At 47.0% G+C, this 18,029-nt stretch overlaps 1 protein-coding gene across 4 annotated transcripts in view; it reads right to left on the bottom strand.

Annotated features, from left to right (window-relative positions):
• Positions 1-12,677: 12,677 nt before the first annotated feature.
• Positions 12,678-18,029, bottom strand: part of OLFML2B (olfactomedin like 2B) — a 41,373-nt gene continuing 36,021 nt past the window's right edge. For all 4 annotated transcript variants that reach the window (XM_030847431.2, XM_030847433.2, XM_030847432.2 and 1 more), the window contains exons 7-8: positions 14,270-14,446; positions 12,678-13,743 (exon numbers count right to left, since the gene is read on the bottom strand). In XM_030847431.2, the coding sequence (XP_030703291.1) occupies positions 13,142-13,743; positions 14,270-14,446 (779 nt within the window). In that variant the 3' untranslated portion in view covers positions 12,678-13,141. The remainder of the gene's footprint in view (positions 13,744-14,269; positions 14,447-18,029) is intronic.

Below are 18,029 nucleotides of genomic sequence, written 5' to 3'. Positions count from 1 at the left end.
GAAGAATCAACATTGTGAAAAGGACTCTACTACCCGAAGCAATATACAGATTAATGCAATCCCTATCAAACTGCCAATGGCATTTTTCACAGAACTAGAACAAAAACTTTCACAATTTGTATGGAAGCACAAAAGACCCCGAATAGCCAAAGCAATCTTGAGAACAAAAAACGGAGCTGGAGGAATCAGGCTCCCTGACTTCAGACTGTACTACAAAGCTACAGTAATGAAGACAGTATGGTACTGGCACAAAAACAGAAAGAGAGATTAATGAAACAGGATAGAAAGCCCAGAGATAAACCCACGCACATATGGGCACCTTATCTTTAATAAAGGAGGCAGGAATGTACAGTGGAGAAAGGACAGCCTCTTCAATAAGTGGTGCTGGGAAAACTGAACAGGTACATGTAAAAGTATGAGATTAAATCACTCCCTAACACCACACACAAAAATAAGCTCAAAATGGATTAAAGACCTTAATGTAAGGCCAGAAGTTATCAAACTCTTAGAGGAAAACATAGGCAGAACACTCTATGACATAAATCACAGCAAGATCCTTTTTGACCCACCTCCTAGAGAAATGGAAATAAAAACAAAAATAAACAAATGGGACCTAAAGAAACTTCAAAGCTTTTGCACAGCAAAGGAAACCATAAACAAGACCAAAAGACAACCCTCAGAATGGAAGAAAATATTTGCAAATGTAGCAACTGACAAAGGATTAATCTTTATAAGCAAAATTTATAAGCAGCTCATGCAGCTCAATAACAAAATAACAAACAACCCAATCCAAAAATGGGCAGAAGAACTAAAGAGACATTTCTCCAAAGAAGATATACAGACTGCCAACAAACACATGAAAGAATGCTCAACATCATTAATCATTAGAGAAATGCAAATCAAAACTACAATGAGATATCATCTCACACCGGTCAGAATGGCCATCATCAAAAAATCTAGAAATAATAAATGCTGGTGAGGGTGTGGAGAAAAGGGAACCCTCCTACACTGTTGGTGGGAATGTAAATTGATACAGCCACTGTGGAGAACAGTATGGAGGTTCCTTAAAAAACTACAAATAGAACTACCATATGACCCAGCAATCCCATTACTGGGCATATACCCTGAGAAAACCAGAATTCAAAAAGAGTCATGTACCAAAATGTTCATTGCAGCTCTATTTACAGTGGCCCAGAGATGGAAATAACCTAAGTGTCCATCATCGGATGAATGGATACAGAAGATGTGGCACATATATACAATGGAATATTACTCAGCCATAAAAAGAAACGAAATTGAGCTATTTGTAACGAGGTGGATGGACCTAGAATCTGTCATACAGAGTGAAGTAAGTTAGAAAGAGAAAGACAAATACCGTATGCTAACACATATATATGGAATTTAAGGGGAAAAAATGTCATGAAGAACCTAGGGGTAAGATAGGAATAAAGACACAGACCTACTAGAGAATGCACTTGAGGATATGGGGAGGGGGAAGGGTAAGCTGTGACAAAGTGAGAGAGAGTGGCATGGACATATATATACTACCAAACATAAGGTAGATAGCTAGTGGGAAACAGCCTCATAGCACAGGGAGATCAGCTCGGTGCTTTGTGACCGCCTGGAGGGGTGGGATAGGGAGGGTCGGAGGGAGGGAGATGCAAGAGGGAAGAGATATGGGAACATATGTATATGTATAACTGATCCACTTTGTTATAAAGCAGAAACTAACACACCATTGTAAAGCAATTTTACTCCAATAAAGATGTTTAAAAAAAAAAAAGAGCTTATACCTATCCTTCTCAAACTATTACAAAAAATTGAAAGTTTGGAAGACTCCCATATTTATTCAGAGGCCACCATTACCCTGGTGGCCAGGGTAAAAACCAGACAAAGACACTACAAAAAAGAAAATTAGAGGCCAATATATTTGATGAATAAAAATCCAAAAATCCTCAACAAAATACTAGCAAACCAAATGCAACAATACATGAAAATGATCATACACCATGATCAAATTGGATTTATTTCAGGGTCACAAGGTTGGTTCAACATTCATAAATCAACCAATGTGATACACCAAATTAACAAAGGGAAAGACAAAAATCACATGATCATCTCAATAGACACAGAAAAAGCATTTGACAAAATTCACATCTATAATAAAGACTTTTATCAAAATGGGTTTAGGGGAGGCCTATCTCAGTGTAATAAATGCCATTTACCACAAACCCACAGCAGCATAATACTCAACAGTTAAAAGCTGAAAGCTTTCCTGCTAAATTCAGGAACAAGACAAGGGTGCTCACTCTTGCTGCTTTAACACGGTATTGGAAATCCTAGCCACAGCAATCAGAAAAGAAAAAGAAAAAAGAGGTATTCATATTGGAAGAGAAGAAGTAAAACTGTCACTATTTGCAGATGACATGATACTTTATATAGAGAACCCTAAAGTCTCCACCCCAAAACTATTAGAATAAGTGAATTCAGCAAGGTTACAGGATACAAGATTAATATACAGAAATCTGTTGCATATCTATACACTAATAATGAAATACCAGAAAGAGAAAGTAAAAAAAAAATAATTTCATTCAAAATCTCATTAAAAAATACAATACCTATGGGACTTCCCTGGTGGCACAGTGGTAAAGAATCCGCCTGCCAATGCAGAGGACATGGGTTTGATACCTGGTCTGGGAAGATCACACATGCTGTGGAGCAACTAAGCCTGTGGGCCACAACTACTAAGCCTGCGCTCTAGAGCCCACGAGCCACAACTACTGAGCCCACCTGCTGCAACTACTGCAGCCCACATGCCTAGAGCCTGTGTTCTGCAACAAGAGAAGCCACCTCAATGAGAAGAATGCAACGAAGAATAGCCCCTGCTCACTGCAACTAGAGAAAGCATGCACATAGCAATGAAGATGCAATATAGCAAAAAAAAAAAAAAAAAAAAAAAACAACAAAAAACAATACCTAGGAATAAATTTAACCAAGGAAGTGGAAGTGCTATACTCTGAAAACTATAAAACATTGATGAAGGAAATTGAAAATGATTCAAAGAAATGGAAAGGTATCTCATGCTCTTTTTATTGGAAGAATTAATATTATTAATATGACCATAATACCCAAGTCAATCTGCAGATTTAATGCAATCTCTATCAAAATACACAGGACATTTATCACAGAACTAGAGAAAATAATACTAAAATTTATATGGGCCCACATAAGACCCAGTATGCCAAAGCAATCCTAAGGAAAAGGAACAAAGCTGGAGACATAACCCTCCCATACTTCAGACTATACTACAAAGCTACAGTAATCAAGACTGTGTGGTATTGGCACAAAAACAGACACATAGATCAATGGAACAGAATAGAGAGCCCAGAAATAAACCCACATGCCTTTGGTCAATTAATCTATTACAAAGGAGGCAAGGATATACAGTGGAGAAAAGACTGTCTCTTCAACAAGTGGTGCTGGGAAAACTGGACAGCTATATGTAAAGCAATGCAATTAGAACATTCTTTCACACCATATACAAAAATAAACACTAAAAGGTTTAAAGACCTAAATGTAAGACTTGAAACCATAAAACTCCTAGAAGAGAACATAGGTGGAATACTCCTTGACATAAATTATAGCAATATTTTCTTGGATCAGTCTTCTAAGGCAAAAGAAATAAAAGAAAAATAAACAAATGGTGCCTAATTAAACTTAAAAGCTTTTGCACAGCAAAGGAAACCACTGACAAAATAAAAGACAACCTACAAAATGGGAGAAAATATTTGCAAATGATGTGACTGACAAAGGGTTAATATCTAAAATATACAAACAGCTCATACAACACAATATCAAGAAAACAATTCTATCAAAAAATGGGCAGAACGGGCTTCCCTGGTGGCGCAGTTGTTGAGAGTCCGCCTGCCGATGCAGGGGACACGGGTTCGTGACCCGGTCTGGGAGGATCCCACATGCCGCGGAGCAGCTGGGCCCGTGAGCCATGGTCGAGGGGCCTGCACATCTGGAGCCTGTGCTCCGCAATGGGAGAGGCCACAACAGTGAGAGGCCCGCGTACCGCAAAAAAAAAAAAAAAAAAAAAAGTGGGCAGAAGATTGAATAGACACTTTTCCAAAGAAAACATACAGATGGCTAAGAGGCACATGAAAAGATGCTCAGCATCATTAATTATTAGAGAAATGCGAATCAAAACAACAATGAGATATCACCTCACACTTGTCAGAATGATTATCATCAAAAAGTCTTCAAATAACCAGTGTTGGAGAGGATATGGAGAAAAGGGAACACTTGTACACTGTTGGTGGTAATGTAAATTGGTGTAGCCACTATGGAAAACAGTATGGAGGTTCCTTCAAAAACTAAAAATAGAGGTACCATATATATGATCCAGCAGTTCCACTGCTGTGTATATATCTGGAAAAAATGAAAACACTAATTTGAAAGGTTACCTTCACCCCAATGTTCATAGCAACACTATTTATAATAGTCAATACATGAAAACATGGAAGCAACCCTAAGTGCCCATCAGCAGAAAACTGGATTAAGAAGATATGGTATGTATGTATGCATGTATGTATCTATGTGTATATGAGCACGCACGCACGTAACACACACACACACACACACACACACTGGAATATTACTTAGCCGTAAAAAGAATGAAATATTGTCATTTGCGGCAATGTTGATTGACCTAGAGAATATCATGCTTAGTGAAATAGGTCAGAGAAAGACAAATACTACATGATACCAATTATATGTGGATCAAAAAAGTAATACAAATGAATGTATGTGCAAAACAGAAACAGACTCACAGACACAGAAAACAAACTCATGGTTACCAAAGGGAAGAGAGAAGGGGAACAAATTAGGGTATGGGATTAACAAACTACTATGTATAAAATAGATAAGCAATAGGATATACTGTCTAGCACAGGGAATTTTATCCATTATCTTGTAACAATCTATAATGGAATATAATCTGCAAAAATACTGAATCACTATGCTGTACACCTGCAATTAACACATTGTAAATCAACTATACTTCAGTTAAAAATAAAAAAGCAAATATTATATCAAGTTTCCTTCTCTGAAAAGCCAAGACTTTTACTGTTGTCCATTTGTGATTTCACAAGAGTGGGGCGGAGGGGAGACTGAGAAAGTCGGCAGTTAGTGGAGGAGGTGGGGAGGATGTTTCTGAGGCCGTGGGTGTGCACGGGGAGCCAGGGGAAGCTCTGTGATCAGGAGGGCTGCGGTCCTCACCAACCCACTCAGGATCAAGCCTTCAGAGACTCACCTGTGCTCAGTAAAGACCCAGATCACCATATTTCCTGTTAATTGTATAACTGGTTGAGAAACTGGGCACAATTCTGTGTCTCCTGGTTAAAAGTAAGGAAAGCAACCCATTGTCCTCAATGAGGCCTTGACAATCTGGGATGAGCTGGACATGTCCTGAGCTCAGGGACGACCACTGGGTGAAGACTGGTGGCCGCAGCAGGAATCCTCTCCAAGGGTGTCCAGAAGTCTGCCCTCCTCGAGTCTTAACTTCCCTGAGCTTCAGCACAACCATATTCAGACCACCCTGTCTGCTGAGCATTGCACTAAGAGTCTGCAGGCAGGACAACCTTGAGAAAAATAACTCCCTGAATATATACCGCAGGGAAACCTGTGAATCTGTTCAGGTTCCTGTTTGTGAAGTCACTCATTTGACCTTGGATTTTGTGCAGTAAAAATGAATGCCTCATTCATTTACTTACTCATTTGGCAGATCTCTGATGAACAGGCATTATGAGCCAGACTCAGTGCTAAGTGGAGAGTCCCAGACGAATAGGGAACAGCTTCTGCCCTCCAGCCGAGGGACACCTCATTGAGCGGACAAGACCTGCTGACAGATGAATGCAATAAAAGACAAATGTAGTTGATGCCATGCACGGTATTCAGGGCTACGGTTGCTCTGCCTGGGGAGTTGGACAAGACTTCCCTTACACTGGACACTGAAGAGAGTCTAAGTGACAAGAAGAGAAGGAGGGTGGTGGCTGGGAAGGCATTCGAGGAGAAGGGAACCTGGGAAGTATTATAGGAATTGAAAGTGAGAGCTTTCAGCCGAAGCCCCAGGAGACACTAGATCTCTCATTGCAAAGGAGGGGCAAGACTGCATGACGTATTCACCAAGCAGGTGTCTGGAAACTGGGTAGAGACTTTTAATCTCTTCACCCACATTAAGATTATTCTTTTTTAAAAATTGAGTTGGATATTTTTGTTTGTTTGTTTGTTTATTTTGTGGTACGCGGGCCTCTCACTGCTGTGGCCTCTCCCGCCGCGGAGCACAGGCTCCGGACACGCAGGCTCAACAGCCATGGCTCACGGGCCCAGCCGCTCCGCGGCACGTGGGATCCTCCCGGACCGGGGCACGAACCCGTGTCCCCTGCATCGGCAGGCGGACTTTCAACCACTACGCCACCAGGGAAGCCCGAGTTGGATATTTTTAAAGAGAATGTTGGAAGAGGATTCCTTTGGAGAGAGCTTTCCAGAGGACCATCCCTCTCCCCAGGCTTCCCCTCAAGGCTAAGGGAAGAGAGTTTGAAATGGACCAGTTGGGACACTTAATCCATGTTCCTTGTATTTTGTGGGGTCACAGTGGACAAGTGACTGGTTCCCATCTGGGAGACCTAGAGAGGGAAGATGCGCTGCTTAACTACTTTTCAGTAGAGCAAAGATTACTTAGTTGGAGGCCAACCTGCACTCCCAGACTTGGTCAGAATAAATAATGTGTGAAAATTTTCCATGGACCAGGTGTTGTCATACGTGGGGTCATCTTCAGTTCGATCCAAGTGGCCATTTTAGAGGGACAGAGATTTTATCAGCATGCTGCTGGAGATATCACTAGAATCCCAGGGGCTGGGGAAGGGGTGGACGACTAGCCAGAATAGAGATGCTTTAGTCCTTGTGAAAATAATAAAGCATCCCTATCAAAAGAGGAAGATGCTCTTCAAAGGACCCACAAAGGTGCCCGAGTGTTTTAAATGCCTCCCAACAGAGCTGGACCACCATGACTTTATTGGTCAAATCATAATTTTCCTGTCCCGTTTGTTCCCCTCTCTCCCTCCTATTCAACTCTGGACCAAAGTTAGCCACCTGGGAGAGTCAATGACCCCCCACCATCAGCAGGATTCCTGCCTCCAACAGGCCGAAGCAGGGATGTGGCTGAAGTCAAGTCCAAAATTTTGATTAGTAAAATTGACTGGACGTTTAAAGTACTCAGCTGAATCTGTGTTGATTTATTTAAGGTGGCCATAGGACTTTTTGTTATCTAAGAGTTCCCAGAAACGTCAAAGGGGCTGCCCAGGTTTTCATATGAGAGTAGGAAAAGACAAGGCTCACCAAAAAAAATGTACAGGGATATTGGTAGGAAAAATAAAGGTGCCTGGAGACACTCTTGTTCAATTTGACAGTTACAGGGACATGATCAAAGCAAGATTCATCTGTCAGCAATGGGCTTGACAGATCTGTGGGAGAGGACCCAGGAGGCAGTAGAACTGGTATGGGGTGTTTGCAGTACGCCATCCTGGGGTGGTGAGGCTGAAGAGGGACCGTGGAAGAAGTAGGGAAAATATGGAAAACACTGAGCACCAAGTTTATAGCATCACCATGCAGTCTTCTTGCCAAAAAAGTTGAACCTGGATCTAATCAAGACTTCAGATCTAACTGCCAGTTTAAAGGAAAAACAAGGGAGAGAGGAATAAATTAAATGATAGCTGAAGGAAGCAATCAGATAGAAAGTGATATTCTGCAGAAAACCCAACGTGATTTTTTCAGAAAATCAAAGCATGAAAGAAAGGGGGCAGAACAGGAAGAAACTATTCTAGACTAAAAGATCTAACAGGAATTTAGTTAGGAGTAATGTACCAATATTGTTTTCCTAGTTTTGACAAATAAAGGAAACTGCGTGAAGAGTATTTGGGAACTCTGTATAACTTTGCAACTTTTCTGTAAATCTTAAATTATTCCAACATTTAAAATTTATGAGGGGGGCTTCCCTGGTGGCGCAGTGGCTGAGAATCTGCCTGCCAATGCAGGGGACACGGGTTCGAGCCCTGGTCTGGGAAGATCCCACATGCCACGGAGCAACTAGGCCCGTGAGCCACAACTACTGAGCCTGCCCATCTGGAGCCTGTGCTCTGCAACAAGAGAGGCCACGATAGTGAGAGGCCCGCGCATTGCGATGAAGAGTGGCCCCCGCTTGCCACACCCAGAGAAAGCCCTCGCACAGAAACGAAGACCCAACACAGCCCAAAATAAATAAATAAATTTAAAAATAAATAAATAAATAAACTTTATGAGGGAGAGAAAAGAGAATTAAGATGCAAAACCATAAATTCAATGTGTAGACATTGACTGATCTGATTCAAAGGTCCAAATGTACAAGACACTTTTGAGACAACTGGGGAAATTGAATGAGAGTTGGGTGTTATCGATTTTAAGGGCTCATTGTTAATCTTGTTACATTGAGGTTATGTAGAAAAATGTCCTTCTTTAGCAATATGCCTACTGAAGTAAGTTTGGTTAAAATGTCATGATGTCTTTAAAATGCTTCAGCAAAAATTTTTAAAAAGCTGAAGCAAATATAATGAAGTACTGATCATTATTATATTATTGGTGTTGGGGTTATGGGGGCTTATTATACTTTCCTCTGTATTTTTCTGATTGATTGAAAGTTGTCACAATAAAAACTATTGTGTGCCTATTTTTTGCCTTGTGCTTTAGATGTTATTTCATTAAGTCCCCAAAGAGCCATATATGACAGATCCATTACTGAGGGCTCAGAGAACTTCAGTAGTTTTTCCAAGATCACACAGCCAGAACAGGGAAGAGCCAAGATTTGTCCACAAGTACCCACTGCCTCCCATAGTGCCTCGGGTGGAAGGACAGTATCTTGTGGGGTCGGGGGGGGGGTAAGAAAGGAGCCTAAAGCTTATATCCCAGAGACCAGGAGACTATCAGGGAAGTCGAGAGGAGGCGCTTGCTTGAGAAATTTAAATAAGGACTTTGGCTAATATTCTTCACGTACTTTTACCTGCATTGCCTTGCTTGAATCTTCCGTGTACCCACCCTCCCTGTAGGCAGTGTGTGCTCCTTTTCTGAGGTCACACGAAGGCCAAGCTGGGGGAGTCAGGACCCAGACCCAGTTTCCTCCAGCAGACATCCCTCTTCACTGGGTGGTAGCAAGTGAGAAAAAGGCCTGCACGCCATCACCCAATTGTGTTCAGGTGAGTTAGCTTATCGAGCGGCTGCAGAATAAACTTGCTCACTGCGCAGGGTGCTGGGTTGGTGGTAGGTGCTTTGGCCAGCCTCACCTTGTGCCTGGAGGGACTCCAGGCTGATAAGGCTGAGTGGGACCGCTGTAGGGCTTTTGCTTGGTCCTGTCCCCTGCTGTCAGCCTCCAGAGGTCTGCATGCTGAGCCCTGGCTATCTTCTGCTTCTGTCTAAATGTCCCTATATCACACAGGCTTTCTCTCACCTGCCTACACAAAAAGCCACGCCCTCTCTTCCACCTGTGTTTCTCTATATCCTTTCCCTGCTTTATTTTATTGCCACCTGTCATATCACATATAAATCTATTTCTTTTCTCTCTTCCACTCCAGAATATAAGCTCTCTGAGGTCAGGGACTTTGTCATGGTCACTCAGGATCCCCAGTGGGGGACTCCATGAATATTTGTTGAATGAATACATGTATACATGAATAAATGAAGGTAAAAAGAATGTAGGATAAATTGTTAGTCTTATTTTTCTCCACTTCTGAAAATGATACTGTTGGGAAACACTTTAATAGGAAAACAAAAGGAAATCTATTTTCCCATCAGTATCAAGGGATGAAAATGCCTCAGGTTCGGTGCGAGGTTACAAAGCTCGGAGGAGCCTCAGCAAATCTGAGAGCTGGAAAATCCCCCTTCATTTCACAGGTGAGGAGAAGGCCAGGGAGGGTGGGTACATACCTGACTGTTGCTCGGTCTCTTCAACTTTCTGAGAAACTCGTTCTCTAATTCTTCATGTTTCCAAAGTTCAAACCCACGATGAGAAAGCTGCTTGGAGAAGTCCTGGATGTGCTCGGGGAAACTGTTTCCAACCACCCGGCTTCAGGCCCGAGGTCACCCCTTCCACTGCTTCCTCCTTCCAGTGGGTGGGAGGTACCTGGGGAGAGGATCCTCACCTGGCCCGAGTGGGCGGTTCGGCCGTAGGGCAATTAGATCGCCCAGAGAGGCTGCAGCTGGCATCCCCAGAGGCTGTTCATCATGGCCCCCTGGCTCCCCCAGCAGGGGGAGTTTCCTGACTACCTACAGAGGGAGCCAGGAGGAGGCTCTGAGCGGCTAGGGCAGGAAAACTGACTCTTGGGTAAGCGGCTACGTGAGCTTCCACGTTGGAGCCTCATCGCAGAGTCACCGAGGGGTGGAGGGCAGCCCTCCTTACCTGCTGACCACCTGTCCTGGGATCCACGGATCCAGGCCGTGGATGGTTAGGACAGTCACTCCTTTGGCTTAGGCAACACGGCCGCCTGACCCTTGCTCTGCCCCTCCTGCCTGAGGCTCCTCAGCCTGGGTTCTGGCTTTTCAGGGCACGCGGCTCATGGCCTGGGATCCTACTCCCGCACTTTTGAGGCAGGCCTCCCAGAACTAATTCTGCATGACAGCTGGGGCCCTGACCAAGCCCTGACCACTGCCTACTGACCCTGATGGCTTGTTCCTAAGGTCCATTATCGAAGGCCACTCGCCCCGGAAACGTGAAGTCTGAGAACTTCCTTTCTTGACGTGGCAGGGCAGCCCAACTTTTAGGAGGTTCATGCAGAAACCCGAGGAGTAGGCAGGTTGGGAGGCCTTGGTGTCATACGGACAGCAGCAAAGAGAGTAAGCTGTGGGTCATGCACAAGTGGGAGAGAGGCACACATCCGGCCCTGGCCTCTGGGCCACCCAGCAGTGAGGTCCCTGGCAGGGTGAGCGTGCCCTGGGTGACAAGCCCTGGTCTGGGAATCTGGCAACTGTAAAGATATCACTTTACATAGATGGATGGGTGGGTTGGTGGATGAATGACTGGGTAGATGATAGATGGACGGATAGACAGATAAACATTTCCGTAAGATGTGAGTTCCTCACCAGCAGCTCTCCTGCTGGCTTACCCCATTCCCTCGGAGCAGCCCTACCTTGGGCTCAGGCTGACTTTGCTGTGGTCTCCAACTAGGGCCTGACGGAAGGGCCAGGATCTAGGGAGGAAATGCTTTCTCTCTCCCCTGGTCGGGTAAGGCCTCTGGACATGGGCAGCTTTACCACCAACATCATCCACCAAAGACTTTTTTAAAAAAAATTTTAATTTTATTTTATCTATTTATTTTTTTTGCGGTACGCGGGCCTCTCACTGCTGTGGCCTCTCCCGTTGCGGAGCACAGGCTCCGGACGCGCAGGCTCAGCGGCCATGGCTCACGGGCCCAGCCGCTCCGCAGCATGTGGGATCTTCCCGGACCGGGGCACGAACCCGCGTCCCCTGCATCGGCAGGCGGACCCCCAACCACTGCGCCACCAGGGAAGCCCCACCAAAGCCTTTTTGAACCCTGGACATACCACCTCCCTGCCTCTAAACCCTGCCGCTGCCTCCAAGCCTGACAGTCACTTGCACTTGCTCAGGAGAATTTGACCCAAACAGCCCCAAGACAAAGTGAAGTCATTGGATATTTGTTATTTGAAATAGTCGAAGTGGAGGAAGCTGCTAGCAGGGTGGGCGTGGAAGCCACGCACCGTGTAAGCAGCATAGGGATTGACCGGGGAGCGTGGAGGGGCAGCGTGTCTGTGCAAAAGGACTCACCAGGCAGCAGCTGCTCCCTATATGGGGGTGGGAGCGGAGAGGGTGGGGACAGTGTGGTGACATGATGTGCTTGTCTTCTCGTGTCATTCTTGGGTTCTGCCCTCCATCCCTCAACTCAGGAGACGCCCATTAAGGTTTTTTTCCACTTTTCTGTCTCCTGTTTTGTGTAATGTGGAGGAAAGGGCAAGTTGTGGGCAACAGGCACTGCACAGGGCCGGGCCGTGCATGCGGAGGGACAGCGGGTCTTCCCATCCTGCAAACACTTCCCTCAGGGGCCTCGTTTCAGAACCAGGCCCTTCTGGAGGGGAAGCTGGGAAGGAAGGCTGGCTGAAGGTGAACAATCAGGATGAGGCAGAGGAGAGGATTATGGGGAAGGGAACGATTGATGGATGGATTGTAAGCTTCTTAAGAAGTATAGGGTCAGGGTCACACTCAGCTTCGTATTTTCAACAGGGCCAACCAACAGGCCACACAGAGGAGGACTAAGGAATGAACAGGTTCCCATATCTTGGTTAATGACTAGAAAAAAGCAGAACAGTACAAGGAAGCTGGTGTGACAGTGGAAGAGACGGGAAGGGATCAATGCCCCCAAATTAAAGCGAGTGTAGGGGTCAGCTCATTACAAATCTCTAACACCCCCTTTCCTGCCGCCACAAGGAAGCCCCTCATTAGGAGGGGAGAGGAGCTGCCTGGGGCAGCTCAGCATGAGGTTATTTCTGTGGAACACAGATCTCATCTCCTTCTGGGGGAGGGATCTAATCCTGCCAGTCATATCAGGGCTAAACAAAAACGCACTGGGGGGTGATTTTAAATTTCTTCTTTATTAAAAAACAGCATTTATTTCTGGGTTTTTAGAAAAACTTCTCTAACACATAAAACAGTTTTTCCATCCCCTTAGCACTTCTTTCTTGCCTCCTTCACTCCTGCTTCTGGTGCCAGCTGCCTGCAAGACCCAGATGAAGAAACCTTCTCAGATCGAGATGGGGAGCTGGAGGGGGCTGGGGGTTTGAAGGAAGGTGGTTACTGGTCAAAAGGAGAAGTTCATTCGCACAAAAATATAAACCATGGAGGATGAGACCAGCACATACACATATGGATCGATCTACAATCCGTATAAAAAAAATAGACCCAAATTGTCATTTTACATTGGCAATATTATACAAAATAATATATATTTTTTAAACAACACACACCCACATACACACACACACACACACACACACACAAGGTGCCAGTAGCCCCTCTGCACTTCTGCTTCTGGGGACAGGAGTGTCAGTAGGCAAAGATGACATGGTAGGTGACCTGGTGGCCATTGTCCCAGGCGTACAGCAGGCGGTCCTTGGGGTTGTAGTCTATCTGGGTGGTGTAGGAATACTCATTCTCGAACAGCAGCCTGGGGATGATCTGCGTGTTGGTGTGGGTGTCAAAGGCATAGGAGATGTTGGCATTGCGCTGGTTGTAGCTGTCCACGGCGTACAGCACCCCACAGATGACGAAGCAGTTGCCGTAGAAGTTCCGCCGGAGCCCCGTGCGCCACGTGGTCTCCTTGTGTGTGCTCAGGTCCACGGCGTTGAGCTTGCTCAGGACGATGACCTCCTGGCTGAAGCCCTCGTCGTCCAGGGCCGGGTAGATGAGCCACAGGCCATTCTCATCCACAGCAAAGTCCACGTCCGAGTGGCCCTGCCACCTCCAGGGCGTGGCCTCCTCATAGGCCACGTCATGGAGCATGGCCCAGGCGGCCACATAGCGCTGCTTCAGGTCATACTTGATGATGTTGCGGGTGAAGGCCCGGTTGTAGTAGAAGGCACCATTGTACACCACGTGGCCCGTGCCGATCCAGCTGTAGGGGAGCTTGTAGGAATTGCTCCAGCGACCTGTGGGCAGTGAGAAGGCAGAAGGCTTGAGGGCAATGGTGCAGAGACAACCTGTCAGGCAGGGAGGGGGCAGCCCAGAGAGATGGGACATGCCATTGGCTTGAGGTCTGGAGCCCACAGTTTGTGTCTTGGTTCTGCCACTTTCTAGTTCTGTAGAGCATCCTCGTCTGTCATTTAGAAATAACGATTTCCACTCCCCTCGCTGAGCTGTTTCAAGGATCCAGAGGCTAATGTACGTGAGCGTGGTTTGTAAACTGTCAAGGGCCACGGGAAAGGGAGGATGTATCACTACTGTTTTCTGGACCAGACTCCGGGTTGTCCCATGTCCCAGGGACTGGGAAGGAGGGGCAGGGCTGAGAGAGGAGAGAGCAGAGAATGTGAGGGAGTGTGGAAGAGGGACATCCTGCTACCAGAGAAGGCGTTGCCCTTCTTGTCCACTGTCTCCACCCTAAGAGAGCTGGCCATGATTAAAACAGAGGACAGTGTGGAAGGAGGAGCCCCCCTAAGGTGGACCCACATCTCGTACCTTGTTTGAAGTTCTCCAGGTTCCGGAACTCTACCAGGGTGTTGCCATAGTAATAATTGGTTACGTAAATCCGCTCATCTTTGGCCAGGGGGTCCTTCATCCAGGCCCCTTCGTTCCGCCCGTATGTGTTCTGCGTGGTTGGCCCCGTGATTGTGGAGAGGGTGTCCTTGCACCTTCCTGATGGAGGAGAGGTGGATGGAGAGGTTGGGATGATTGAAGAACGCCCCGCCCCTAAAACCCTTGCGGGCTCTGCCACCTGGAGTCTGAACTCCTCGGCAGGCTTCTACGGCCCTGTCTAGCCAACCTGACGCCAGACATTTTCTCAGCATCATCCCCTGCTATTCCTCTCATCTATCCTATATTCTACTCCTATGAAGCCATCTACTGTCACCATCCTCGGCCACTTTCATGCCACCATGCTTTGCTCTGGCTGTCCTCTTACTACAAACTCATCCCTCAAGGAGCTAAGCTCCAATGCCCTTTTCTGACACCACGTCCTCCTCTGAAAAACCATCCTAGCCTTTTACTGGATTCCATCCTGCTCCCATAGTACTGTGAATGTACCTCTCTTACAGGACGTGTCATCTTATATCTCAACAGTGTTTGTGCATCTCTCTCCTGATTCAAAGCCACCCCCATCCAGAGCATAAGGCCCACGGAGCAGGGTCTGTGGCTTTCCTCTTTGTGTCCTCAGTCCTCAGAATACACAGTGTCTGGCAGGCCACAGGCACTGAGCAGATGTTCTGAAACTGGGATGAATACACGGCAGCATGAGAAGTGTGACCAGAGGAGAGGACTTTACGGGTATGACCAGGAACGCGGAGCTTCACCAGCCACTGAGCTACCCCAAGGGGCTTGGCCCAGGCCACCAGCAGAGACCAGCCCTGACTGCGCAGTGCATGTCACGTCCCTGAGGCCCACCTTCTGGGTCCTAGAGAGCTGTCCTCAAGCCTCTGCCTCTGTGGGTAGGATGCCAGGGCCCCCTTCTGGGAAATTGGAGGGGCCGGGGACCAAGTTCCCACATAAGGAGTTTACTCTGGCTGTAGGAGACTCCTTCAAAGGTCAAGTCTGCTTTAAGGGGACAGGAACTCTGCAATGCCATCCTGAGTGACTCTTTGGAGAGACCTGGTGCCCATGAGAGGCCCTAAAAGACCACTAGAACCATGCTGGGTTCTAAATCAAGTTGAAAGCCTGCCTGCATGCTTACTATGCAGTATTATTATTGAACATGGCCCTGAATGATCCTGAAATAACATGTGACTACAGAGAGCACGTGCTCTTTTTGTCTCTGCAATAGTGGGTTATGAAGCAGATGAGAAAAGGACAATGGAGGGGGCAGTGGGAGAAGTAGATTAATCCAGGCTTTACAACTTCCTCCTAATCTTCCTGGCAGCTGGGACCCGCAGAATACCCCCCCCCCCCCACTGCCATCAAGACTGGTGCACAGATGGGCGACGGTGATGAGAGTAACTTGTCCCTGACAGTCACGTGGAACCAAAGAGTAAGGGGCTACAATTCAGGTTCAGGGTTCTCTAAACTCCAGGCCACGCCCACTTCCAAATTGTTGCAGTCTGTTCTATCCGTTCTGCTCCCCCATAGCGGTCTGAGCTGGCAGGACAGGGCAGGCGCTGTGCCCTTGGCCCCGGGCCTGGGGCAGCCAGGCGTCTGAAAGTAGGATAAACATTGTTTCTCAGGCAGGGCCCACAGTTGGGTGCAATTGGCAGGGCTCAGGCATCTCCGTGTGGGGTTTATTAGGTCCTGGTCCGACAGAGAGGAGAGGGTTTTGGCCTCTGTAAGACAAACAACAGAGCCTACCAGCCAAAGCCTCATTCCCCCACATCTGAGTTCATCTGCTCGAGACAATAAAGTAGATGGCTCTGGCTGAGGCCAGGCAACAGAGGTCTGATGGAAAATATCTCATTCCCTGGCGCTGAGCAGGGCCCTGGCTTGCCAGTGGAGAAGCCGCGCTTCCTTAGAACTGAGGTGAGCCCTAGCGTGCCATCCGTAGGGAGGGGCATTTTTATGTGCCCCCTTCCCCTGGAAAAGCCCAGTGAGGACATCAACTCCCTGTCTGAGAGGCAGCCCCCCACCCATGCCCAGAGCCCCACAAAGGGCTGTGCGAGGCCAGGGGTTTCTGCCACGGCTATGCCACCTCCCTACCCAGATATGGAAACTGCAGATGAGCTCCTGGAAGCCAGGACTCGTCTAAGTTTCGATGTAACGCATTGCCCGAGGCAGCGCCCCCAGATCCCTGCAGGGTCCTGTCTCAGCACTAAGGCTCCGCAATGAGAGGGGCTTAACGTGAGGCTATAGAATGTGCCCCGGGTTTGCAGACAGAGGCCTGACGTTGGTCTTCGCCCGGCTACTGACTCCAAAGTCTGTTTCTTTGAAAAGGTCACAGAGCTTTAATTTCTTCCACAGTAAAACAAGTATAATATATGCCCTACCTACTTGACAACAGCGCTTGGAGAATGCACTCTGATGATGGTATGGTAGGCTGAATCATGGCTTCCGAAGGTAACCAGGTCCTAATCCCTGGAACCTGTGAAGGTGACCTTATATGGCAAAAGAGACTATATTGCGATAGGGGGACTATCTTGTATTATCCAGGTGGGTCCTAACTGCAATCACAAGTATCCTCATGACAGGGAGGCAGAGGGAGATTTGACTACAGAAGAGGAGGCAACCTGATGATGCAAGTGATGAGGCCACAAGCCAAGGAATGCTGGCAGCCACCTGAAGCTAGAAAAGACCAAGAAATGGACTATCTCTTGGAGCTTCAGGAAGGAACCAGCCTTCTGACACCTTGATTTTAGTCTTATAAGACTCACTTCAGCCTTCAGGCCTCCAGAACTATTAGAGAATAAATTTCTATTGTTTAAGCCATTAAGTTTGTGGTAATTGGTTACAGGAGGCATAGGAAACTAATACAGATGGAGTCAGCTTCTGGCATCTTTATTTCTGTAGGAAGAGGGGAGTCCCAGCTTACAGCTTCAAAGTCCTGATAACCGGGACCTCAGGCTGTATCTCCACATGCCCTCAGAGCAAATGCCGGCAGCCCACAGGGTGGTCCAGCACAGGCAGGAACAGTGGGACAGACGAGTGTGGTTTGAGAGCATTTGAAGACAGGTTCAAGGGAGATCAGTAAACCATGAGGCCCAGACCCAGGTCTGAGAATCTGGGGCCATTCAGATGCTCCCACCCTTGGCAGCAAACTGTCAGCCTTGGAGAGAAGATGCAGCCTGTCTACTCCTCTTCAAGGGTAATGAGAGAAGGGAGGGAGATAGTTCGAAGGCACTGAAGAGAAAAGAGAGTGCTGCCTGCAACTCATCTTAGAAGTGTTCCCCCGAAGCATGGTGACGGGGAACACCTCCTAAGCCATCTCTATGTATTAACTCATTTAGTCATCGATAGTCCTGGGAGATAGTTGGCCCTGCATCAAAGGTCCCCGGGGTCTGAAAAGTAGGGACTCTTCCTCTCGGCATATAAACCAGCTCAAATCTTGCCATCTAACACAAAGAAATCAGCAAATAAGAGGCTCCCATGCCCTCTGGGGCTCTCCAGTGTTCACGCAGCAGGCCTCTTCTGCAGGGTGCAGGGGAGCCCACACACTCCTCAACTCCTCCCCTGATGGCCGCCTTAAGTGCTTACACCCTGTCCGTCAGGGATGCTCTCTGGTCTTTTTATTCTAGTCAAGCCTGTCTTTTGTCTGAAACCCCCGCCCACCTCCCCCCACCTCCCTCGCTCACTGGGCTTTCAC

The sequence above is a fragment of the Globicephala melas genome, chromosome 1 (assembly GCF_963455315.2).
Source record: "Globicephala melas chromosome 1, mGloMel1.2, whole genome shotgun sequence".
Lineage (NCBI taxonomy): Eukaryota > Metazoa > Chordata > Mammalia > Artiodactyla > Delphinidae > Globicephala > Globicephala melas.
Note: the sequence above shows the minus strand (reverse complement) of the source record. Positions and strands in the feature narration are given on the sequence as shown.